The following is a 26,943-nucleotide window of genomic DNA, read 5'->3' on the forward strand; positions in this document are numbered from 1 at the left end:
AGTCAAAGGTAAAAATCACAAAGGAATGGAATGGAATAATTAACAAGATAACAAAAGGTTAACTAGGCAAGTTAGACGAGGGGAAGACTTAATATGAAATTTGTCCTAGGAGAAATTATTAAAATATTTAAAGATAAAATCTAAAGCTCCTACTGAAATAGAAGATAAATTTAAAATAATTTTGATTAAAGAGAAAATATACTGTAAAATATTTATTTAATAAAAATAATTATATAATCTATACAGAATTGAATAAAAAGTACAACAAATTATTTTCACTTATTTGCAAAACTGCATACAGTACAACGTGCACATTGGGTTCAGCATTCTACAAATATGGCCACATACCAAGATGTGAACATATTCTTTTCTTATATAAGAAAAGGCTCAGGTTGTATGCCACAAACTTTGAATTAAATTCCAGGGAAATATTGCTTTGGTAACGTGAACAATTTGTACCACATTCCATTAAAAAAAGATTTAACAAAATCCCTCAAACAGCACTTTTCTACTTGTTTTGGAGTACACAATTCCCAAATTAGCACAAACAAAACAAAGCAAAAACAAAAAACAAAATATAAAATGGAGGTTGCTGCTTTTACAATACCACTTCCTTTCCCTTCCTTAGTGTTCTTTTCCTTTCCCTTAATTGTAAAGGACAGTGAATAGAAAATGACCTATTCTTATCTTCATCTATCTGCTTCTAGGATTCCTGCTTAAACCAAATGAGTATGTCAATTTTGCAATCTTGACACACTATTATTAACACTGTTCAGCTGTGTCATTCTAAAAAAGTTAATATCCCAGTTAAAAGCACCTATCTAGATTCTTTTCAAGATAAGGCAACAAAGTCAGCTTTAAAATAGTTTTCATGTCTGACATATACTAGCAGCCCCTTGGTAGACTGATTTCAGAATTAAATGCATACAGAACATTTTTTTCAAGTAACTTGGTGATGAAATCACTAGCAATTTTAAGCAAATATTCAAGATGATCTACCTTTAGAAACGAAGGCAGATTTAAGGTAAAAAAAATGCAGGAATCACATCTATCCTAGTTCCTGTCCCATTGAAATAATTTAAAAGAGGCTCAGCTTATGAAAAAGGCCTTGGACTAATGCAATTCCTACTGACATCTTTACTTGGATAAGAAAAACAAATATAAAAACTATATATAGGGATGAAATTATTTAAAAAAGATTTTTCATTTTATTTTGGAAATAAAAGGGAATGCAAATACAAATGGGCTAGTTATAGCTGTAGCCCATATATGAACTTTTAATCTTGGAATTAATATTCCTTCATATTGAAGATTTAAAGACAAGCAAACCTACCTTAAGCTTTCATTAAATCTCTTCATTTAGGCAGGCTTCAAAACTTGCCTTATTTTCTAAGTAAATGAGCTTCTCTGGGAAGCATATGAATAATGCAAAAATGTACTTCTAAACAAATTTTACACAAATACATAATTGTCACGATGGGAACCAAGAACATTCATATGATGAATTTTTTTAAAATAACTTAAAATTAGAAATGATACATACACCTTAAAATACAGAACACTAAATCAGAACAAATATTGCCAGTGATAGAATAACTACGTAGAAAGACCAATGCACATGAGTAACACAGAAATAAGAATTAAATTGAATAGAGGCAGATGCTGTTAGAACATATTTCCATCCATCATGATTTGTAACATTTTGTGGCCTCTGTGAAGCCCTGCTCCCACCAGGCCAAGCACCTGGCTAAGTAGATACAAACATATGCGACCTATAAAACACCAAACTCACTTGCTAAGAAAGTATACAACACCATGTGCTGCTTGATTGCTCCTGACTGGTTTTTAAAATCAAGTTCACTTTTGAATCAGAAGTCATCCTTAAATTAGCTCTCATAAATGATCCATGAAATAAACTTTACTTCTGGCTCCTCTGAATAGTATCATGTTATTCCCAGAATACAAGGTATTAGTCAAGTGGCTGCTTTGAAGCCAAGAAATGCACATTCATAAATATATATCTACACTTTAAAAAATCAAATACATCCAGGCAGTTGCTGTGCGGAGTTCTTGCTATAAGAAGAAGCCCTTCAGCAGTGTATTATGAAGTGGTTACTTGAGAACTTGATTCTGGATCTTCCAGCTTTCTACATTTCTTCATAATACTGACTGCACCACTGGCCAGGAAAACCACAGCGATGAGTGCAAAATAACCGGCATAGATCAAAAACTAGAAGGGGGAAAAGTAGTAGTTTATTGAATTATCAATTACAAGATGATTACTCTATAATAAAGTATATTCAGAATTTGTCCATAAAGCCTAAAAAAATATTGCATACTTACACCATGTGCCAGACCCTAAAGTTACAAAGCAGCATCACCAGCATGGTGGTACTAAATAAAGCCTGACTGCCTGAGTGTGAATCCTGACTTCATCCCTTACAAGCTGCGTGAACTTGATTGAGATACTTCATCTCTGAGCCCTGACTTCTTCACTTACAAAATGGAATTCATAATAGTTGTCACTTTACAGCGTTGTTGGGACGAATCAGTGAGATCATAAATGCTTATTAGCACAATGATAATGCTGTTAGTATTATTTCTATTGTTGTTGCTGTTACTGTTATTGTTATAATTCAGTCCTGGTCTCCACCTTCAAGCTGATAGGTGGGTACAAACAGGCCAAATTCTGAACATCAAGAACTCTATTTTTCCCCAGAAGAGGGCAGTAGAAGGTCAACTATATTCTATTATAGGATTACTTAATATAAAAATTCTTCCCTAAGACAATTTTTTTTTTTTAAGTTCTGGGGTGCATGTGCAGAACGTGCAAATTTGTTTTATAGGTATACGCGTGTCATGCTGGTTTGCTGCACCTATCAACCCATCACCTAGGTTTTAAGCCCCACAAACATTAGGTATTTGTCCTAATGCTCTCCCTCTCCTTGCCCCCCACCCCCCGGACAGGCCCCGATGTCTGTTGTTCCCCTCCCTGTGTCCATGTGTTCTCATTGTTCAACACCGACTTATGAGTGAGAACATGCAGTATTTGGTTTTCTGTTTCCTGTGTTAGTTTGCAGAGGATGATGCCCTAAGCCAAATTTTAATGTGACTATATGGTTTATTAACATCATCATCATCATCATCATCTTCTTATAATAACATACTAAATACTTACGAACTGGTTCAAAGGTACAATGAGAGTATGGCCTTAAATCACTGAGCCAGTTTCTTTCAATGTTGGCTATACTTCTGCAGGAAGCCATTAATCAATCATGGCAGTTAAATGGGTTTCAGCACCACCCACAAAATCCTATTATTCCACATGTTTAAATCTACCATTTCTATAAGAATCTGCTGACAACTTTCCACTTCCAATGACAGCCATGTTTCCCTCAACTGTAATAGTCCTGGGAACTCTCCCTTATACAGGGAGGATGGCAGGCACTTAAGTTTCTCTCCTATTTTCCATCCTGAAATAAGTTTTGGGGTTAGATGTTGGTTTGACTCCAAGCTCTGGAACACTATTATTGATAGTACTGGACAAGTCACTTAACATCTCTCAAACTCATCTTCTTCATGTCTAATACAGCAACCCTGCAAATCCTATATAAAGCATTTGACACACAGAAGGCACTCAATGCACATTGTCTATTATTACTATTTCTCTCTTAGACTGCTTTAGTAAAAACAAAGTTAATTACAGCTAATATGTTGGGAAGAAATCATTTGGGTTGGGATGGGGGTGGGAGTAAGTACTTCCTGATTCATTCAGTTGCCCATTTTGCCAAAGTACAAAACAATATGTACTTAAAACTCACAATGCATGAAGGCATATACAACTATACAATTCCTGAATGTAAAAAGTATTCACATTGTTTTTGGGTGTTGGTGCAAGTTTCTCAATAGGTCATGTGTTACAAATCATAATGCTGTTCATCAACAGCAAGGCACTACCTTGGTATTTGGGTAAGGGGTGTTTTAAATAAAGGGAGGAGACTTAAAGAGTTGTGAGATGAAACAGGGAATCTCAAACATGGGACACAGTATTCCAAGCATAGATTTAAGTATAGAGGGAAATAATGGATGAGGAAGCAGAAGGTCTTGGCCTGTAAGGAATCAGTATTACCTCTCGGCTGAAACAGACCCACTGGGCTGATGAGTTACACTCAGGAATGTTCTAAGACCTCATAAAAAAGACGACAATCCCAACACCCTCCAGGGAGAAAGGAACTAAGGATAGGGGAGAAGGTGTTGAATGAAGGAGGGTACACTTTTACTTTACATCTGTTCCCTATTGTTTGAATTTGTTTTCATTAAGCATACATATACTTCTGTCACCCTGATCAAGTCACACATACTACCTTCGATGCCAAAGGAGAGATCTTACCTGAGTGGTAATTTCTAATCCAAGGCCACTGGCATCTACCACAATTAGAGTGAGCAGCGTCTGCAATGCCAGGGCAATGAAGGTATTTACACCAAATACTAGGGCATAGCGTTCCATGCTGAGGTTTGCAGCAATTTGAAAACTTAAAAAAAATAAAAATAAAAGAAGAGTGAATAGATAAGAATTACTTCCTGAGTACTTATAATAGTTATTCTAAATAAAAGTAAACATTTTTACTTTAAATGTGAAGAGTCCTTCTTGCTACTGTCAATTGCCTTTCCAAACAAATGAAAACATTTTGCAACTAAATGATATAAATCTCATGCAAACATCTGAAAACAGTAGGAACACACAGACAAGGGAATAAACAAAACTTGCCTAAATGTTTCCTCAGAAGAAAAACTGATAATGCACATAAAATACAATGTTTCCTCCCATTTGCCTAATTTATCTAGAAACTTTAATATTTTGGTTTGTAAAGAAACCAAAAAATTTATCCTGTTACAATTTTTCCTAAGGCTTCTATGAGCCAAAATACATACGTTGCTATGGTGATGAGTAACATGTAGATGATTCTGAAGACAACATAGGATGCATAGCACACCCAAATGTTACCCACAGTGTCCATGATATACACTGCAGCAGCAATCAGGAGAGAAAAGAGAGATAATGTCATTTCTCCCCAAGTTGACCAGGATATTTTTATATAACCAACTGCAAACACAGCAACAGCACCTACAAAATAACAACAACAAAAAAATCCAGTTATTTTGCTAAACAAATGCTATTGCAATACATTAAAAACGCAGCTTAGATTATTAAATTTTCAAATCTGCAAACTTATAAAATACGATAGCTCAAGAATATGGAGGGCCTTGAAACTCACACAGAGATTTCTGAACTTGATGGAATCAATAAAATAGAGCCACTGAAACGACAGACTGAATTAGGAGAGGGGGCAATGAGATGAAAATGCAGGACAAAGACACAGGGACATTGTTAAGGGGAAAAAAATGCAGCTGAAGCAGAGGCAAGAGTCAAAAACAACCACGGCTTCTAATTTGGCATCATGGCAGGATGAGGCATCTCTCCTTTAAACCAAGGAGCAGTCTAGAACATGGCAAAAGGGCTTCTCTGCCTTTTGGTAAAACAGTGATGATGATAAGGACAGCTAAAATCTATGAAGTGTTTTCTGAGTGCCAAGACAGATAATAAGTGTTTACAGAAATCATATAACACCATCCAACAACCTCAGGAGGTAGGTCAACAAATTACAAATGAACAAAAGAGTAAGATGGTCAAATACACAGGCTCTGAAGCCATCCTACCTGAGTTCAAATCTTGACTTTGCTACTTACCATCTATATGACCTTGAGCAAGTTATTAACCTACCAGTCCCAAGTTTCCATTGCAAAATAGGGATAAATTCTACCTATCTCAGGAATTTTGTGAGGATTGAGTTAATGTATATAATGTCCTTAGAACAGGACCTACCACATAGTAACATTCAACAAATATTAGATACTATTGTTATAAACTATTGTATATTGCTATTCAAAATTTCACATCAAGTGACAAAACTACCCAGTAAGTATAGAAATAATGGAAACTTGGATAAACAATCTTGAAAATTATAATATTAGGTTTCCCCAAAGTTTATTTTAAAATTCCAGTTTGTTAGTCATAGTCCTGCTCCGCTTGAGTACTTCTAAGTTGTCTTCCTCAATTATAAAATCGAGCTCAAAATAAGTAAATCATTTTTTGAGGCTATTTCAAATTTGGGAAGGGGGAGTAAATCTGATTACACCTGGCTTAACTACCAGAGGAATCCCTTCCCCACCACCAACCTCTATTATCCTACATTGCTTACCCAGTAAGGTTGAAACAGCCTCCACACCACCATTATAGATAGCAGCATAGCGAGAAGGCATCACTTTCTCCCACAGGCCCTGTGTGTAGTTCACAACTTGAAAATAGCCACAGGTAGAGAGGGCCCACCACACAGACCAGCAGAGAAGAGGGCGAGAGGAGTAGCACATCAGGAAATCATTCCATAGTACTTTCAACACAAGGAGACGGTCTGGCTTGGGTTCCTACAGAGCAAAAGGGAACAATGCTCAAACTCTGATGAAGGCAATTATATAGAAAGCAATTTACAGGCCCAATTATTTACCTAACAGACTTTTTTCCTTGTGAAAACCAATGGCTTACTTCATAAACTGGTAACAATTACATTTATCCCCTCTGATGAAAAATATGTTCTCATAGGATTTTTGCTTTAAATGCACTATAGCATTAACACAGCTGTATGTAATCAACCCAGCAAAAGATGTATTGTTTACAAAACGAAGATGATGAAAAGAGATTGCAGGCTTCAGCCAATAGGAGTCTATACTCTACATCTCCCATAGACTGGCAAACAACATAACAAGAATAATAATAAGCAACAGACTAGCAACCCTAATAAATCACTATTCAGTTAAGGCCTCCTATCCTTGTAATTGACAGATTGATGCAACAGTTAAGATAGAAATATTGGAAAGTAGATCAAAATATTAGCAGTTCTTTCTAGGTGGTGGGTTCTTAGTGGTTTAAATTTTCTTCCTTAAACTTTTTATATCACTTAATATTTAAACAATGAGAAATAGTATTATAATAAAGTAATAAATCAAGTTACTGGGCTTATAATTGAGTGAAGCAAGACCTTACTGAGCTATGCACCATCGCAAGAAGTGAATATGAGATGTCAGACACTCTGTGAGGTATCTCTGATTTCATCTGTATGAAAGGACTAATCTACCAAATGTTACTGTAATCCCTGGGCCTTGCTCAGAACATGGGAAGTCTAGGTGCGGTGGCTCACGTCTATAATCTCAGCACTTTGGGAGGTCAAGACAGAAGGACTGCTTGAGCCCAGGAGTTTGAGATCAGCCTGGGCAAGAAAGTGAGATCCTATCTCTACCAAAAAAAAAAAAAAAACAGAACATGGAAAATTTTACTTCCGTGGCTAACATGTAAAGGCAAAATGACAGCCATGGAAAGATGAGTATGATATACCACTGAGTAAAACAACAGCAAGTTACAAGACTACATGTAGATCACAATTTCATTTACTATAACATATATACATATGTATACATACATATGCATATATGAAAAGAGATGTTTGAAAAGTTCACTAATCTTTGGGTGGCAGTAGGTCAGGTGATTTTTAATTGTTTTATATAGCTTTCTGTAATGTTTAATTTTAAAAAATAAGTAGATGCCAGGCAACGTGGCTCACGCCTGGAATCTCCACACTTCAAGAGGCCATGGCAGGTGAACTGCTTGAACCAAGAAGTTCAAGATCAAGCTGGGCAACACAGTAAGATCCCGTCTCCATACACACACAGACACACACAAAATTTAATTAGCTGGGTGTGGTGGTGTACACATATAGTCCCTGCTACTCGGGAGACTGAGGTGGGAGGATCACTTAAACCTAGAAGATCAAGGCTGCAGTGAGCCATGATCACACCACTGCACTCAAGCCTGGGTGACAGAGAGAGACACTGTCTCAAAAAAAAAACAAAAACATATATATATACACACACACACCATATATATCATTTTTATAAAATTAGTACAGATATTTTCTCCTCTTATATACAGTAACAGTGACCATCAGTATTAGGTAAATAAAGGCCATTTTCTCCCTCAGAGGCTAGAAAACCTCACTGGACTGAGAATCCGAGTTTCATCATTCTTTTACCTTCTCATGCCATTGCAAAGCAACCCCAGTGTGGTGCTTCCTTCTTTGTGCTGTTTAGCCCAGAGGGGGATATCCTTCAAGTACCATTACTACAGCCCTTTTCCAAAATTCAGGGAGGAGTACTGAGGTTAACTAAGAGAACTCAGAGAAAGAGTTACTGACACTTGAAAATTCTACTTGATGAATTTGCATATGATAACCACCTAGAAGTACAAAATACTGCTATTACAAGATTGATTTCTTGGCACTGTGTATGAGAACAAACCTTGTGAATTTAAACAAATCACAAGATAATTGTTAATCACATCTAATGTGAATTTGCTGAGAGTGAGTGAATGGAACCAAGCGTATTTTCTGAAGTCTTTATTCAAGATCCACCAGTTTTATTGAACTATATCAGAATTTTACTATTTAGCTTCAGTTGTTTAACCAATATAACCTGGAAAACAACTGTGATATCTAAAACTTTCAAGGATGCTGGAAGGATTATAAGAAAGTATATTCCTGAAAGAATGGAACTATTAAAAGGATTCACAAGTTTCTATTAGAAATCCTACCATAAACTGATAAGAAACCCTTAGTTTTCTCATCTGGAAAACGAAAATGATAACAATAATATCTATCCACTTAAGATTATGCAGAGTTAAATTAGATAATGCATGTATTTATTATAGAGGTGCTCAGTTGTTATTTTTATTGCATAGCTTAAAAAGTCATGGCATACATAAAATAATGCTCAGTATAATACATTTGAGAACTTTAGATCTATTACATAATAATGAATTCTGCACACAGAAGTTAATAACTACTCAATCTATTATCTGGCCATGCCAAAAAGAAAAGATGGCAGGTCCTGTTTATAAAATCGGCACCCCTTGCTATAATCTGCAGGCTTCTTTCTATGCTGTTTTCTAGGCTTCAAATGTTAAGCTTATATGAATCGCACTTTCTAAAGAAGCATTTGATATATTACCTTTTATGTTTCTTGTTAAATTACATCTACAAAGGTTTATTTCTATTACATCAAAACTCTGAGCTGCTCATAGTTAATCATGCAAGTTCTAATTTAGTAAGTGGCCTTCACTGCGTTCCATGGAGCTTTGAGAGTTCATGTGGGATAAATAACAGGCTCAAGTAGGTAAAATTATCAGACCTGCATTCCTGTTTCAATCAGAAAGGCTCAATTTTTATTTACTTATCACAATGGGGATCTAGTTTCAGATTTCATTTGAATATAAGGTTTTGATGCTGTTTTATACATTTAAAAATCTTTAACAATTACTTCCCTCTGTCAGGAAATGGAAGTCTCTACTGGAGTGGTGGTTTTTGGAGTCAACTAGATGCGGGTGGAAATTTTTTTTTTTTTGAGACAGAGTCTCTGTCGCTCAGGCTGGAATGCAGTGGCACCATCTCAGCTCACTGCAACCTCCGCCTCCCAGGTTAAAGCAACTATCCTGCCTCAGCCTCCCAAGTAGCTGGGATTACAGGCATGCGCCACCATGCCCAGTTAGTTTTTGGGTTTTTTTTTTTTTTTTAGCAGACATGGTGTTTCACTACCTTAGCAAGGCTGGTCTCGCACTCCTGACCTCAAGTGATCTGCCTCAAGTGATAAACCCAAAGTGCTGGGATTACAGGTGTGAGATACCATGCCCGGCCTAAGTTGGAAATTTTTAAAGTGCCACTTCCTATGTGCCTTTGCGCAAGTCAGTTAACTAAATTTAGTTTCCTCTTCTGTAAAATGAGCAAATATCTACATCACTGAGTTTTAATAAGAATCAAATAATATACTGACTCTAAAGTTCTTAGCACAGTATCTGATACCCAGGTCAAAATACATGGGAGGTGTGATAATGATGATAATGAAGATGACTGGGGGTGATTAATTCAAAGAGAAAAGGAAAGATTATTCTATTTACAATCTCACAAATACATGACTATCTACCATAAAAGTACAAAACTGTTCCGGATTATTCATGTCTAATGATAATGATAATAGTAACAGCAATTACCATTTATTGGAAACCTACTATGTAAACTCATTTGAAAGCTTTAAATACTCAAAATAACCCTATAAGGTAGATATGTACATAAGGAAACTAAATCTCACAGAATTAAGTAACTTGCCCAAGTACTAGAACTAGGGTTTGGACTTCACTTTCTTCAAAACTCACTACACCCTGCTGCTAGAAATGACATTATTTAATACCAAAGTGGAAGCATTAATTTCACTGCTGTCATTGTTCATAGACCTTAGACATGCAGACACAGAAAGAACACTTACTAGTAGTAAAAGATATCAAACTACAAATAAAAGCATGGCTATATTAAGAGAATCATTTACTAGGTATTAATTACATGTCAGAACCTATGCTAAAGAAGTGGTTTAATTTGTGTCATTTCTAATAGATGAAGAACTTAAAATAAATCAGGTTCACTTATCAGCCAACTACATAATGAATCCAGCTCTGCTTATGAAAGAAAGTCACCAGCTTTGGTTCTTCTTTCTGCAAGATCAGCACCCTTTGCCCCAATGCAATAGGCTCTCTTTAAAAAGAACTCACAAATACTCTAAGGTAACTTGTAGAGTGAGCTATCACTTAGACTCCTCCTACTTCATTTTCTCTTTCTATAAAAATCAAGATAAAACCACCTACCTACCTACTCTTCAATAATTACCATGATTATAATTTATGGTTTAATTATAGGTCTGTCAACTTAAAATAGCTCTGTGATCCCTAATATCCATTTTCTGAATTTCCTTCAAGCTTGCAAAGAAAAACAGCAGCATTTCAGGGCCAATCAGTGCCGATACCAAGCAGCACTGCCCATCTGCTATGGTATCGGTAGCAGAGCCTAGGATATCAGGGAATTGACTTGAATCCTAATTTTGAAAACAGTGTAACTGACATGATGGTTCTGACATTGTTACCCTAGTTAAAATACTTCATGGAGAAAGGTTTAGAGAGAACTGGATCTCATATACACTTTAAAATTATGCTCAAGAGTGTATTTGTGCCAATTCTGTGCAAGTTGCTAATCTCTGATCCTAATCCTTATCTCTAAAAGGACAGTCTTGATGAAATCTAATCTCTTCTTAAAATGCTCTGATTTTTCTGACTTGTGATTAGAATAATTTCCAACTCTAAAATTCTACAAGTATTCGGTATATAAAATACTGATACACTGTGTATCTATGAACAAGTATTTCAAGTTGATCTAGAACAGTTTTTTAAACTATAGGTCACCACCCATAAGTTGGCAATAAAATTGATTTAGAGAACAGTGAACTGAATTTTAAAAAAGTAAAAGAATGTATCAGAATAAAGTATTATTGTAAAACTTGTTTCTGTTATATATAAAATACATACATACCTATGTATGTACAGGTTTTCTATGTAAAATGTGTTTTCTCACTATGTTTCTTAATTATATTCAAAAAAGTCTGAAACTCACTGTCTATAAAAATATTTAGAACTAAGGTCAATATGTTAATATCTAAAATATACATTTATACACACATTATATATATATATGTTAATTTTAGCTAAAGCCACTGTAACACATTCAAAACAGATAAAGAAGGGTCTTTATTTTTTTCCACTTCATGAAATCTATGAAATGATTATACCTCCTTCCCTCTCCCATCAACCCTCTGTTGACTCTCCAACATCACCTAACAAATTATGAAAAAATCAGCATTTCATTGCCACTTAATCCTTGGTCATTCTGACAAAAACTGCTCACAGGTGCCTTGGTAATCAAGGTGAGTTTCACGATGAGTGTTGCCGAGGCTCTAGAAGTCTACCCAGGCTCTTTGGGATGATAACCTAAATTTCAAGTAGTAATTTGAAAGCTCAAGAATGGGGATAGAGAAAAGAGTAATTTTTCAATGAGGACATCAGATACCACATTGAAACAATTCAGTAACTCTCAGTACAGAATGAAAGACTTTATTCATAATGGTTCTTTATTATCAGCCAGCCTACAAAGCTTATGGAGCTCAGTCCGACTGAGGCCACCTACAAAGCTGGAATGTTAATAGGCTTATTTCCAAACATGTCCCAGGAAAACTAAGACTACAGTGTGGCTGGAATTAACTTTGCTCCTCACAGCTCACAGTTTATAACCTAATACAAACAAACTTGTATATTAAAAAAAAAAAGGGGGGTGGGTGTCTAGGGAAAGGAATTCATCTTCCTGGCTAGACAGATGGATAAATTATTTTAATGCCATACCACTCTCTTCCAAGAGACAGCTTCATAACACACTTTTAATATTTATTCCATCATCACCTTAAACTGTCCTCTTGTGATCTCTTTGCCTGCATTATTCATTACTACTTCACTTCAGCAAACTGTCATTTGAAAAATAAATAACAGATATACCTTCTAGCACAGAAGAGGAAAATAACTTCTTACCCTTAAATACTGTGGGCTTCATGGCTGGGTGCAGTGGCTCAGGCCTGTAATCCCAGCACTTTGGGAGGCTGAGGTGGGTAGACTGCTTGAGGTCAGGAGTTCGAGATCAGCCTGGCCAACATGGTGAAACCCCATCTCTACTAAAATACAAAAATTAGCCGGGCGTGGTGGCAAGTGCCCTGTAATCCCAGCTACTAGGGAGAGGCTGAGGCAGAACTGCTTGAGCTCTGGAGGCAGAGGTTGCAGTGAATCGAGATCGCACCACTGTTCTCCAGCCTTGGCAACAGAACAAGACTCCATCTCAAAAAAAAAAATAAATAATAATAATAATAATAATAATTTGGGCTTCAATTCAGAAACTAGTAGATATTTAATCATTTATTAGAATCATTTCATTTACCCATTTAGCAAAAATTTTCTGAGTGCTTTATTTACGTGCCAAACACTCAAAAGACGAAGACTCAGCCCTTGCAATCCAAGACATCTCTGACATGAACAATATAATGCTGTATCACTCTGACTTTGGAGGTCATGCACTCCAGGGAAAAATAAATGTGTCATCGCTAATATAAATAAACCATAGCTTGAATGAATGGAATGAATGAATAAAGCAATGAATCAACTCAGGATAAAACATGAATCCAAATGAATACAAGATCTATCAAGAGGGAGTTTGCTGGTTTTTTCACCACTGGTCTAGCCCCCATAGTAGAAATTACAAGATATTTAAGGCTGAGCTTACCGGTTCCTCCATGGGAGGCTCCTCCATATTTAGAGGGATTTTTGACTCAATGTCCTCCCAGCCAGGAAGATGGTGAGAAGCTGGGGTGTCAGTAACAATGCCACCATTTTGTACCTTGATACCATTCACTCTCTGGCAGGTAGAAGGAATGTGGTGAAAGAAGAGGCTCTTCTGTGGCATAGGTAAAAACCAGGCCACAGCAAAAGCCACTGAAACACAGGTAAGAGAGATGACATTCAGGCTGAACAGCGACCAGCCTGCCACTGAGACAAGGATTTGCCCTAGGACAGAGCCCACCGTAAAGCCCACCAAAGTGGCACTTCGACAGTAACTTGTGACTTTCTGGTACATGCCCAGGTCGACCACACTGTAGATATAAGAGTAATAGGCAATTTCAGTGGCTGTGGCTATGCCATAAAAAAATTCTAGAAATTGAATGGCCAACAGTCCCTGGGCATAGAGCAGCATAAACCATGTAACAATAAGGCTGAGCCCCTGCAGTAGAACAACAGGTTTATAACGGAGGTAGTCGGTAGCAAGGAACACAGGAAACAGTAGCACCAGGTAAGAGTAAGTCCATACTGGATAAATTTCATTGAAGACCTGGTAGAAAGAGAAAAAAAAAAAACCATTAGTGATCAAACGACCTGGAACACTCAAAAGGAATTTATTCTTACAAAACAACCTACCAATTCCTCAAAGATCTCATCCTTATCAATCAAAGAAACCTTGACAACAACAGTTCAGATAATTGTTTGAAAAATATCTCTTCTCCTTTTTTTGTTTGAGATGGAGTCTCGCTCTGCACCCAGGCTGGAGTGCAATGGTACGATCTTGGCTCACTGCAACCTCCGCCTCCCGGGTTCAAGTGATTCTCCTGCCTCAGCCTCCCAAATAGCTGAGAATACAGGCACCCGCCATCACACCCGGCAAATTTTTGTATTTTTAGTAGAGGTGGGGTTTCACCATGTTGGCCAGGCTGGTCTCAAACTCCTCACCTCAAATGGGGAGCCTCCCAAAGCGCTGGGATTACAGGCGTGAGCCACCACGCCCAGCCCGAAATAGCCTTTCCTATCCCCAATACCATCATCTTTTTTCCTAATAAATTCTTCCCATTAATCAAGGTCTAGTTCAAAGACTTCCTTATTCAGAAAGACTTTACAAAAGCCAATAGTACTTGTATTACAACATTCAAACTCTTTTTTTTTTTTTTTTTTTTTGGAGACATGGTCTCCCTCTGTCACCTAGGCTGGAGTGCAGTGGCAGAATCATGGTTCACTGCAACCTCCACCTCAGGTGAGGCTCAGGAGATCCTCCCACCTCAGCCTCCCCAGTAGCTGGGACTACAGGCCTGTACTACCATATCCAGCGAATTTTTTTTTTTTTTGGTAGAGATAGGGCTTCACCACATTACCCAGACTGGTCTCAAACTCCTAGGCTCAAAGCAATCCACCAGCCTCAGCCTCCCAAAGTGCTGGGATTACAGACATGTGTGCCATCTCATCTAGCCTCAAACTCTCTTGATACTGATCTATATGCATCACTTTCCCCAATTAATTCCTAATACTGGCTCTTCATCATGGCTGCATCTCCTAAGAAGCTTTTAAAAATTTGTTAGCCAAGCGTGATGGCACATGCCTATGGCTGCTACTCAGGAGGCTGAGGTGGGAGAAGTGCTTGAGCCCAAGAGTTTGGGGCTGCAGTGACTTATGATCACACCACCACACTCCAGCCTGTGTGACAGAGCAAGACTCTGTCTCTTAAAAAAAAAAAAAAATGCCCAGCCACAGATATTTTCTAAAAACTTCTCAGATTTTTAAATGAGCCAAAGTTGAGAACAACTGCCTTATAGGCTTTTTAAGGATAGACCCCTACATTCACCTATATGACCTGTCTAAAAGCCAGCATACTGTTTGGAATGTACTAGATTCAATAAATGCTTTGAAAACTGAATTACTGTCATTTCTTCTAGACACAAGATAGACAGCCTTTATCCTAGTGTTTCATTAAGCTTCTCTGACTTTAAGTTTTGTTTCTTTTGAGGCAGAGGAACAAATAAAGATGGTCAATCTGTCCTACAGTCTTGAAAAAATTAACTCTCTCCAGATGGCAGGATTATAGGCAACCTTTATGTCCTTCTTTTTGCTTGTTTGTAAATAGAAAAAAACAGAGAAGTTTTTGCTGTTTTCTTTTTAATGCATATTTTAAAATTGGGATATAGTAGAAGTGATCTTTAAAATAAACTTTAAACCAGAAAGACCCCAGCAGGAATTTCAGTTCCATCACTTGCTGTGTGATTGTAGACAAGATTCTTTTAGCTCCCCTTAGCCTTAACCTCCATTATCAATAAAGGAGAGTTGTTTGTTGCAAAAATTAAATGAGACACAACATGTAAATTACTTACTCCACCTGATTTATTCACAAAGTCTGAAGACTAGAGGACAAGCTGACAAGGATATCTGGGGCAGTATGAATTAACTAAATTAATTTAACTATCATTCCCATTCTTCCAATAACAATCATTGTAGGAGAAGCTTCCTTCCTTTTATCAGTGGCCTCAACTTTGAAGTGCTTTTTGCAAGTTTTGGTAAAAGTCTGAATACTTTGTGATGGAGCAACCTAACCCTAGACTTTTACATTCTGAGACCTAGTAACTTCCTTTTTATCTTTCCTGTACATCTCAGTTCACTCAAGTCTAATATGAGCTAAGGTTCTAAGGTTTACAGAAACAATAGACAATTGTTGCAAAATCTCTTGCCAGTGCAGAGCACCGCTATAAAAGTAAAACATAATCCCCATTTTCTGAAATACATTCGAAACAAAAGTGATCTGTTTAATGGCCTCACCTTCATGAATTTTGGTCTAATTTGTATTGGTAAATCAGTTAGTAAGCTCCACTTGATCAGGAAATTTTGTTGCACCTGACTATGTGCCTAAAAGAATAATCAACTATAGAAATGATTCTTATTCAAAACCGTGGAAATTTTAGCAAATGAGGAACAAAGTGCCTTTGGCTGCATTAGATAACTCTAAGTAGAAAACCAAAGCGGGTAAGGGTAATCTTGAGATTTCACAGTTGTGCTCTAATTAACAACTTGTCATTCCTTTGTGGCCTATACTTTTACAGATACTCTCTGTCAGCTTTCTTTTTTTTTTTTTTTTGAGACAGAGTTTCACTCTTGTCACCCAGGCTGGAGTGCAATGGCGCAATCTTAGCTCACTCCCGAGTAGCTGGAATTACAGGTGCCTACCACCGTGCTGGGCCAATTTTTTGTATTTTTAGGAGAGACAGAGTTTCAATATGTTGGCCAGACTGGTCTCGAACTCCTGACCTCATGATCCGCCCGCCTCAGCCTCCCAAAGTGCTGTGATTACAGGTGTGAGCCACCGCACACGGCCTGTCCATTTTCTAAAGTTTGAAACTGCCTCCTCTGTTTGACTAAGTGTCACCTTCACTATTTCCCCAACATAGCACCATGAAGTACTAGCCATCAAACCTTTTCTTTAAAAATATCCTCTACTGCTCCCTTCAACAGCTCATCTTCCTTTGTTTCGGGATTTTGGATGACCTCTTTACTCCAATAATATTGTCTGTGCTTAGACATGTTACGTAACTTTTAACAATAGTTGTCCCAAAATGATTAACCGCTAAGTTTTCATTGTCTAAGTTTCATCCTTGAAATTATTAAAGTATCTTTACTCATGAGTTTAATTCTACTAATACAAAACTACAATTTAGAGAATGAAGACGAAGGAGAGTAACACTGCCAGGCTTGCAATAACAACTAAAAACAAAAAGAAAGGCAAGCAGGGGAGAGAGGCAAAACCACACAGGTTCTCTTTAACTTATTCTAAATAAGAAACCTGCATTTTCTCCTTTAAGAGACATCAACCCAGGATGAATGGCCCTCTCATGCTATTATCAGCATCATAATAACAAACCTCTACTGCTGTGCTACATACCATGCTAAGCACTTTATCTAAATTCTATTTAATCCAAACCACAAATCTAAGGTAATTACTTCTATCATCTCTATTTTACAAACAAGGAAACTTGGCCTTAAAGAAAGGTTAAGTGAATTGTCCGAAGTTATCACAGTTAGGATTGGCAGAAGAAGGATCTGAATTCATATATTCTGAATCTGCCACACTAAAATGCCTGGTTTCTTCAATCAGAACACTGCTATTAATCATCTACTACCTTCCAAGGTTAATTCTAATGCCTGCAGCAGCTTTTCTAATCTGTACTGAGGTGCTTTTACAGGGCATTCATGAAGCGATAAAGACCACAGTCTCCAGCACTTAACTAATGGGTCTCCAAAGGAGATCCTTTTCTCTTTCAGCATTTCCAATGACAGCAAAAAAATGCTTCCTTGATATATTGAATCTTGAAGGGAAACTTCCTACAGGCAAAAATGTACCAATTACAGACCCTTATTAATTGTCCATTCTCCAACTTCTCACTTCAGGTAACATCTGCCATGTGAGCAAAGGGAACTGATTTTATTATGACCAAGGTGCCTTTCACAACTCTTTGGATCAGCGCTTGTGCTTTCTTCAGCTACAAAGTCAAGGGAAAACAGATGTTCATTTTTAAGTTCTAATTTAGATTTAGACTTTAAATTAGAATCAAGTTTCAATTAAACAACTAATAGGCAGTTATTTGCACAACATTGCTTTCAACCAGCATGGAGGTGACAAAAAGAATAAAATGGCCAAGGCGCAGTCGCTCAAGCCTGTAATCCCAGCACTCTGGGAAGCCCAGGTGGGTAGATTACCTGAGGTCAGGCGTTCAAGACCAGCCTGGCCAACATGGAGGAACCCTGTCTCTACTAAAAATACAAAAAAATTAGCCAGGCATGGTGGTGCGTGCCTGTAGTTCCAACTACTCTGGAGGCTGAGGCAGGGGAATCACTTGAATCTGGGAGGCAGAGATTGCAGTGAGCCGAGATCATGCCATTGCAGTTCAGCCTGGGCAACAAGAGCGAAACTCCATCTCAAAAAAAAAAAAAAAAAAGAATAAAATAAGGCTAGGCACTGTAGCTCATGCCTGTAATCCTAGCACTTTGGGAGGCCACGTTGGACGGATCACTTGAGGCCAGGGGTTCGAGACCAGCCTGGCCAACATGGCAAAACCCCAGCTCTACTAAAAATATAAAATATTAGCTGGATGTAGTGGCACAAGCCTATAATCCTGGATACTCAGGAAACTGAGACATGAGAATGACTTAAACCTGGGAGGTAGACGTTGCAGTGAGCCGAGATCACACCACTGCACTCCAGCCTGGGCAACAGAGCAAGACTCTGTCTCTAAATAAATAAATAGAGATCCTCAGCTCTCCAGGAGTTCTGAAGCTAGTGAGGAATATATAATATATGCAGTATTATAATGGAAATAGGAAATATAGGGCTGTTTCTTCAAGATGGACCTTGAATGATGAGAAACCTAAAGGCTAACAAAGATATCAATAGATATATACGGGAAGATTATTCCAAGAAAAGAATAAGTCTTTGAGTACATGTCAACAGATGACAGACTGTGGATATGCTGGACTTAAGACTATTAGATTAATATGAATGGAGCTTGGTTATGTGGAAGTGGTAAGGGAAGAAAGTCTGTAGTCAGATATAAGGCTGTCAAGGAGGTAAAAACCAAGTAAGGCTCTGAATATTAGGCAAAATAGGTGGAATGTTTAAAAAAAATCTAAGAAAGGTAGTAAATGTCTGTCAAAACACATGCTACAATGATGAAAGGATAAAAAAAGTTTTTAGAGATAAAGATCTGTTTTACTGAAAGTTTGGCCTTCAACTATTAACATACAGTCAAATTTTAGCCTGCTTAAAACTTATAAACTGGTATCTATTTTAAAGTGAATGCTTTTCCTGAAATCTAAAAAAAAAAATCTTTGAGAGTAGAGAGAAGAAATCTGTCTTTTTCTCCTCTCCTTTTGTTTTAGAATTTAGTTAACAATAGCTCTGTTCAAACCAACTTGACCCTCTGCAGTCTTCTAGCAGCAAACACAAACTTTAATACAAATGTCGCTGAATATGACTTAGCATTAGCTTTGCTTAAAAATCATGTAATATTTTTTATTTAACTGTCCATTGCAAAAAGCAAGCACTCAGTAAGTAATGAATAAGCTGTTCTATTTATTTCAATTATTAGTCATACAAAAAACGTAGGGCTTGCCACAAGGTAAAGGAGAGGAGAATCAGCCATGATTTGGTGGTCCTCTGAGAATACACCCCTTCCCCAGACTACTAGATTTCTCTTCAAATCCCTTTTCCTCATCTAATTAGCAATAACAGAAGTACGCTTATGTTATTGTTACACAATCAGCAAACAGTTACTACGCCTGGCAACTCTGCTTTATTTCTGTGCCCCCTGAACATACTTCACTCACCTTGAAAAGCTTTCTGATAGGACAGAGCACATGATCTTGGTAGCACATCACACAGCAACCTTCTACCCAGGGCACATGACAAAACAGATCAGCTTTCAAATACCAACACTTGGAACACCTTTCTCTCCCTGTGTTTCACTATCAGGAAAGGTGCACAAACTGTGCAGATCACATGGCAGTTCACATGAAACTTGAATGGTCAGCTGTTCACAGTATCAATTCTGCCTCAGATTCAGTGGTTGTTTTGGGTCTCCAGAATCATACTTCCTCGTATCAGTGCAGTAATTTTCTTGTAAAATCATTCTGTTCACAAACGTTGGCCGTTTTGACTTTATTATTGCTTTAAATCAGTATTAAAATTCAAATAGGTTATGAATAACTGCTACGGTCGCTTATGTGGTGATCCACAAGACTGAGAAACGGTCCAGCCACACCACCCCGCAACTGGCAGGTCGATAGGGTAATTTAAGGCTAGGCAAAAAGTCAGTGATACTTGCTAGAAGTGAACCAATGTCAGACTTTCAAGTGAAACCCTCAACACAGAAGTCAATACTGATTCCCTCTCAAGCGCCCTTAAAAATGACGGAGCACTGCAACAAACTGCAAACAGCAAACTATGAGAAATTATATCTCGCCAGTGTGCAAATGATTCCGGTAGTGCCACCTCTTGTTTTGACGTGTTATGCAGGGTTACTGAGTTGCTACTCAAAAGAAGTGACTGACTACTACCAACATAGAGAAGAGTGAGGTTTAAATGGGAGGAGTATTTTACAGCAACTGGGGCAAGGAGGCAGGGCGGAAGGAAAAGGTGTAGGAAAAAAGCAACAGCTCACAAGTGGCTGAGAGTAGGAAAAAGAACATGAGACCTCAGCTTTCACCCTTTGTTGTATTCAAGGAAGAGGGCATTGAATCGGCTTTATTTCGGTTTTGTGGAAGTACTTTGGGTTTAATTTCTTTTTCAGTTTATATACTGTCTTTCTTCTGCAAAAATCAAGTGCTGGTTTTGACCATGCACTTTAACAGGTCAGCACATTTCTAAAATACACTATGCGCTTCTGAAGTACTTTATTTGTAAGCCCTCACCTAGGAAAAATCAATCAGCAAAAAACTCTTGATGATGGACTATGTGCTCTCAATTACCCTGAACATCACAGAAGCCTTCAAAGACACCACCTTGTATCTGAGAAGCAAAACTAACATCTGTGAAGCAACAATTCACATTACAAGAAAAACTATAATTAAGAGTCAATTATGTTATACCATCTGCCTTTATCCCTGGAGGTTGGGCTTAAGGGAGAGAGGGGCAGGATATCCTTGGACACAACCTCACCCAACTAAAAATCAAGACAAATTAAGATGTTCTGTACTTCTGTCCTGTCCTTACTTGGATAAGTCCATCCATCCTGCCAAATGTAAACAAAGTAAGGGATGGACAGGAAGCAGGTGAAGCAGGTAGAGGGAAGATCCTTTCAGAAAAGTAGTGGTTGCCTACTTTCAGTCAATGAGTATTTACTAAGCTATGTCCAAAGTACACCTTGTTGTTTTCACTTCTTTGTCAAAATGTTGCCCCTTCACCCCCAGCAGGAACTGCTGGACCAGTCTGGGCAGTCACGCTAAGCCACATCACAACACTATCAGCATACTGCCTGACGCACAAGGCACGGGGCCTCTGCACGCGTGTTCTGAGACCTTCGCAGGAGACTCGCCCTACATAGCCGAAGAAAACAGAAAATCATGAACACAACGCAGAGCACGAAGCCGACCTCCAACTGGGAAAAATCAGAAATCTCTGCCCAGGATGGCTCGAGCGCTTTTCTCAGTCCTCTCTTCCTCCGCCGCCCACCCGCAGGCTGGTCGCCCGCCCTTCTGCGCGCGCCCCGCGTCCTCCGCGCGTACCTTTCTCTCGGTCAGGTTCTTGTCCGGCCCCAGCAGGTACGGGGTCAGGAAGGGCTCGGACGGCCTGAGGCTGGCGAAGAAGCCATAGGCGCAGAGCAGCGCGGTGGGCAAGAACCAGCACTCACGAGGGACCCGAGCGGTGCGCAAGAGCACAGTGGCCGCCGCGGTGCGCCGAGATACCGGGCCGGGCACATCCATCCGGGGCGCGAGGGGAGGGGACCCGACCCGGCCCCTTCCTTCTCCTCCTCCGCCAACTGGAATGAGGGTCAGGCACTGCCCCAGCGCGGGCACTTGTAACCGCAAGTGACGCCTTCTCCCTGTAAGGCCCGGCCGTTCTGGACTCGCCGCCGCCTCCGGCTACTGGACTCCCAGCCTTACCCCGCGGACGCCTCTACGGTCGCGGTCTGAACGCCCCGCCTAAGGGAGACCGGCCTAAGGCCCACCCTCCGCCACCGCCTCCAGGCTGGGAACCAATCACAGTGGACGCCAGGAATACTTGGCTTCTCTGCCATTGGTTGTGGATCACACGACATGAACTGGCGGCGGCGGCAGCAAGCCAGGCCTCTGACGTCCCAGGGCTCAGGCGCGGAGGACATGTAGAACTCCAATCTGAAAGCGGCGGCTTGCGACCGAGCGCTAGTCAGGCCGCCAGCTGGGGTTCGTGTCACACCCGCGGTCGGCTCTGCTCATCTGTCGGGAATGCGTCCTGTGGGCCAATCCCCAGATGGAAGAAACGCTCTGTTCTCCCCAACTACTGTTTGTCATTCTTATTCACCGTCCCTCGAATGTCCATTCAGGTTCTGCTCCTGAGAGACCTAGTGACAGAGGTCAGGCAAAGATTTCACCTTGGGAAGGGGGAATGTTAAATCATTCCTCCAGCAGCTTTCGTGTTTTAAATTGTATTCATCCGCCATGGAAAGACATCAGAAGCCCAGGATCTAAGCGAGAGACTGAAATGAAGCAAGTGGATAATGTTGTGAGAATAATGAACAAGCTGGTCAGTGAATAGCGGAACCGTAATGGAGTCCCAATTAAAGGGTTTTAACTTTATTTCGTCATTTTTTGCAAGCATGATACAAAGAAAACAACTACGCTAAGGTTTATAGTTAAAAGGAAGGTGGAAATCCTGAGTCATTACAGTAATCACAAAACATGATAGATTTTTTCATTTAAAAACAAAAAAGAGGTCTTGGCATAGTTTTCAAGGGCAAAGCATGGCAAGACTCTCCAGTGCTTGCTTTCATCCGCCCTCTGTGTGCCTTTTTCTGACTCACAGCCTGGCTCTATCCTAATCCTTCTGCAAAGATGCAGCATTTAAAGCAATTTTTCCTGTGCAGTATTTGTAGAATGATAGATCCTGCCAGAAGCTCATGGAAACATTTTGGAACTATCTTGCTTTTCGGTATGTTACGATCCATCTAGCACAGTTTTCCTCCTGTGATAGCAAATGACACTTTTTTCAAGCATCAGCAACCGAAGTGAGTCTACTAGATGGAATAAGATACTAGTAAAGGGAAAGATTTATTTCTAAGACTGCACAAATGAATGAACCCAAATATGTGAGTTGATTAATCTGTGAAGAAATACAATTGGTAGTATTTACATCTCTCAATGAGACTTAAAGTGTGGTCGAGGAAGCCCTGGGGATCCTTGGGACCCTTTCAGAGGTTCCATGAGTTCAAAACTATTTTCATAACCATGCTAAGACTTTATTTCGTTTTCCACTCCAGAGGCTATATAATGTGTGATGACATCATCACTTTATAGGATGAGAAAATACGTGCTTGTATATTCTTGTTTCTGTCAGACTTTCCATTTTTAATTTATTACAATATAGCAATTATCAATAGGTATAACCCACAAAACCCAGCAGAGTTTTGGGGCACCTCCGTAACAAGGGTCCTAAGACCAAAATGTTTGAGGACTTCTAATCGATATTATTCAATTATCTAGTTCCCTAAACTCCAACCCTTATCAGGACTACCGAGAGAAAACAGGTGGTCCTCTTGACAATTGCTTTGTATTTACATTCAGTGCTTTTGTAGAAGAGAAGAAAGAAAGAGAAAGCAAGCCAGAGAGGCCTCGGAAAGAAAAGCCTTCTTATTAAAAACAGCTTTCTGGGTGGTCACGGTGGCTCACTCCTGTAATCCCAGCACCTTGGGAGGCCGAGGCGGGCGGATCACTTGAGGTCAGGAGTCTCAGACCAGCCTGGTCAACATGGTGAAAATACGTCTCTACTAAAAATGAAAAAATTAGCCGGGCATGGTGGCATACACACCTGTCGTCCCAGCTACTTGGGAGGCAGAGGCAGGAGAACCACTTGACCCAGGAGGCAGAGGTTGCAGTGACCGGAGAGAGAGACTCGTGAGACTTGTTAGACTCGTCTCAAAAAACAAAACAACAACAAAAACAGCTTTCCATCCCTTCCCGAAGGTTTGGGGACCTGAACCATGTTAATCTGTAGATCACTGCTTCTGTAACTTTTCCTTGGTATAAATCATATAGGCAATGAGGCTGGGTATAAACAGTAATTGTCCTTGAATTGGGTAGATGTTTTCTTATTATTTTTGTTTAAGAGGTCATGGCGATAAGCAGAATTCTAAGAATGACCCCCAGTGACGCTTGCCCTTGTATAACCCTCACCCATTTGAGTGTTAGGTGGAACCTATGAATTTGATGAGGCAATACTCCTGTGATTATGTTATATTTTATAACAAATGTGAGATTTTCCAGGTGGGCCCAATCTAATCACATAAGCCCTTTAAAAGCAGAGCTTTTCCTTCTGCTAACAGCAGAAGAGGAAGTCAGAGAGATTTGAAGGATGAGAATTTGATGTGCTGCTGTTGGAGGGGGCTACATGCCAAGAAATGTGGGCATCCTGTAGCAACTGAGACTGGCTCCTGGCTGACAGCCAGAAGGGAATCAGGATATCAGTCCCAGAATCATAAGGAACTGAATTCTGCTAAAAACCTAAATGAGCTTGGAAGTGGAATTCTGTCTCCGGAGAAGAGCCCAGGTGGGTCAGCGTCTTAATTTTGGCCTGCGAAACCGTAAGCAGAGAATCCACTCGGGCCCACCTGGATCTACAGAACTGTGAGCTAAGCTGATGTGGTAATATTTTAAAGCTGCTAAATTTTTGTTCATTTGTTGTGTATCAATAGGAATCTAACACAAAGTTAAAGAGAATATATTTTTTAAATCGAGGCAATATTCACATAACATAAAAACCATTAATTATATTTAAGTGTACAACTCAGTGGCATTACTACATTCATAATATTGTGAAACCATCACTTCTGTCTAATTCCAAGATATGTTCACCACCCTACAGGAGACTGGTACCCATTAAGCAGTCACTCCCTGTTCCCTCCTCCCCTTAGTCCCTGGCAGACACTAATATGCTTTCTGACTATGGATTTGTCTGTTCTGGAGGTTACATACAATTTGCGACCTTTTGTGTCTAGCTTCTTTCACTTAGTCTGATGTTTTAAAGATTCATCCACATTGTGGCATGTATCAGTACTTCATTCCTTTTTATGGCTGAGTAATATGTGTATGTACAACATTTTGTTTATCCATCAATTGATAACATTTGGATTGTTTTTACTTTTGTCTATTATGAATAGTGCTGCTATGAACATTTGTATGCAAATATTGTATTTGAATATTTATTTTTATTTATTTGGGGTATATACCTAGGAGTTGAATTGTTGGGTCATCTGGTAATGCTGTGTTTATTTGAGAAACTGCCAAACTGTTTTCCACAGGCTGCATGATTTCACATTCTCATAAGTAATGTATAAAGGTTCCAATTTCTCCACATCCTTGCCAACACTTATTTTCCTTTTTATAGTAGCCACCCTGGTGGGTGTGAAGTGGTATCTCACTGTGGTTTGGATTTGTGCTTCTCTAATGACTGATGTTGAGCATCTTCTCATGTGTTTGTTGGCCAATCGTATAACTTCTTTGGAGAAATGCCTATTCAAGTCCTTTGCCCCTCTTTAATTCGGTTGTCTTTTGGTTGTTGAGTTAGAAGAGTTCTTTATAAGTTCTAGGTACTAGACCTTTGTCAGATAAGATTTGCAAATATATTTTCTTCCATTCAGTAAGGGTAAATAGAATATTGAGGGACTTTTTGTATATTAATATAAAAAGCATGGAGGGGTCTGTTTTGCAAAAAGTAAGATTACACAGTATTATACAACTGTGTTATACACTCTTCTGGCTCTTGGTTTTCTCACTAAGGAATAACTTATGAAGAACATTCCATGTGTTAAGGTATACCTCTAATTCTTTCTAATGCCTACATAATATCCTATTGCGTGCATGTGCTATTCAGCCCTTACTTATGGTTATTCACTCTGTTTCTAGTTTTTGGCCACTGCCAACAATGCTACAGTTAACGTCCTTGTACAATATATGTTTGTGTATTTTAAATTTCAGTTTAAAAGGATTTATTCCCAGGAGTAGTATTTCTGGTTTAAAGAGTATATGTGTTTTTAATTTTAATAGATATTGCTCAATTGTTTTACATTAATAACTTACAGTTTTACTAGCAATATATGAAAACATTCTTTCTGCACTGCATCCTTGATTACAGTTATAATCAAACTTTATAATTTTTGCCTATCTAATAGGTATAAATCAGTGGTTCTCAATCCGGAATGATTTTGTCCCACAAGGGATATTTGGCAATGTTTGGAGACATTTTTGATTGTCACAATGGGGTGGGGGGGCAGGTGGTGCTACTAGCTTCTATGGGCAGAACCAGGGATTCTGTTAAATATCCTGCAATATACTGGAGGCATCACCCACAACAAAGAGTTGTCCATCCCAGAATGCTACTAGTGAGAAAGATAAGAAACCATGGTATAAAGATACCTCATTGTGGCTGGGTGCTGTGGCTCACGCCTGTAATCCCAGCACTTTGGGAGGCCAAAGTGGGCAGATCACGAGGTCAAGAGATCAAGACCATCCTGGCCAACATGGTGAAACGCTGTCTCTACTAAAAATACAAAAATTAGCTGGGTGTGGTGGCACATGCCTTTAGTCCCATCTACTCAGGAGCCTGAGGCAGGAGAATCACTTGAACCCGGGAGGCGGAGGTTGCAGTGAGCAGAGATAGACACCACTGCACTCCAGCCTGAGACCGGACTCCGTCTCAAAAATAAAATTAAAAATAAAAATAAAAATAAATACCTTATTGTATCTTCAATTTGAAAATCTTTATGAATGAGTTTGAGCATTTTTTTTCCATATGTTTGTCAGCTACTTGGATTTACCCTTCTGCAAACAGCCTATCCATATTATTTGACCATTTTTTCTTTTGGTGGCTTATCCCT

General features: G+C 38.9%; 1 protein-coding gene across 2 annotated transcripts; it reads right to left on the minus strand.

Moving 5' to 3' along the window:
- Window positions 1-187: 187 nt before the first annotated feature.
- Window positions 188-22,055, minus strand: SLC19A2 (solute carrier family 19 member 2). Of its 2 annotated transcripts, XM_033196300.1 has the most exons (7): window positions 21,602-21,741; window positions 19,706-19,767; window positions 13,302-13,904; window positions 6,261-6,483; window positions 4,933-5,125; window positions 4,391-4,532; window positions 188-2,230 (listed from the first exon to the last, which is right to left on the minus strand). In XM_033196300.1, exons 2-7 carry the CDS (start codon window positions 19,751-19,753, stop codon window positions 2,102-2,104), a joined length of 1,338 nt encoding a protein of 445 aa, XP_033052191.1. In that variant the 5' UTR covers window positions 19,754-19,767; window positions 21,602-21,741; the 3' UTR covers window positions 188-2,101. The 2 variants fall into 2 exon arrangements, with proteins under 2 accessions (XP_033052191.1, XP_033052190.1); XM_033196299.1 differs by lacking the exon at window positions 19,706-19,767 and having other exon boundaries at window positions 21,602-22,055.
- Window positions 22,056-26,943: the final 4,888 nt, after the last annotated feature.

Source organism: Trachypithecus francoisi, unplaced genomic scaffold (genome assembly GCF_009764315.1).
Source record: "Trachypithecus francoisi isolate TF-2019V2 unplaced genomic scaffold, Tfra_2.0 Lachesis_group5, whole genome shotgun sequence".
In the NCBI taxonomy this organism is placed as follows: domain Eukaryota; kingdom Metazoa; phylum Chordata; class Mammalia; order Primates; family Cercopithecidae; genus Trachypithecus; species Trachypithecus francoisi.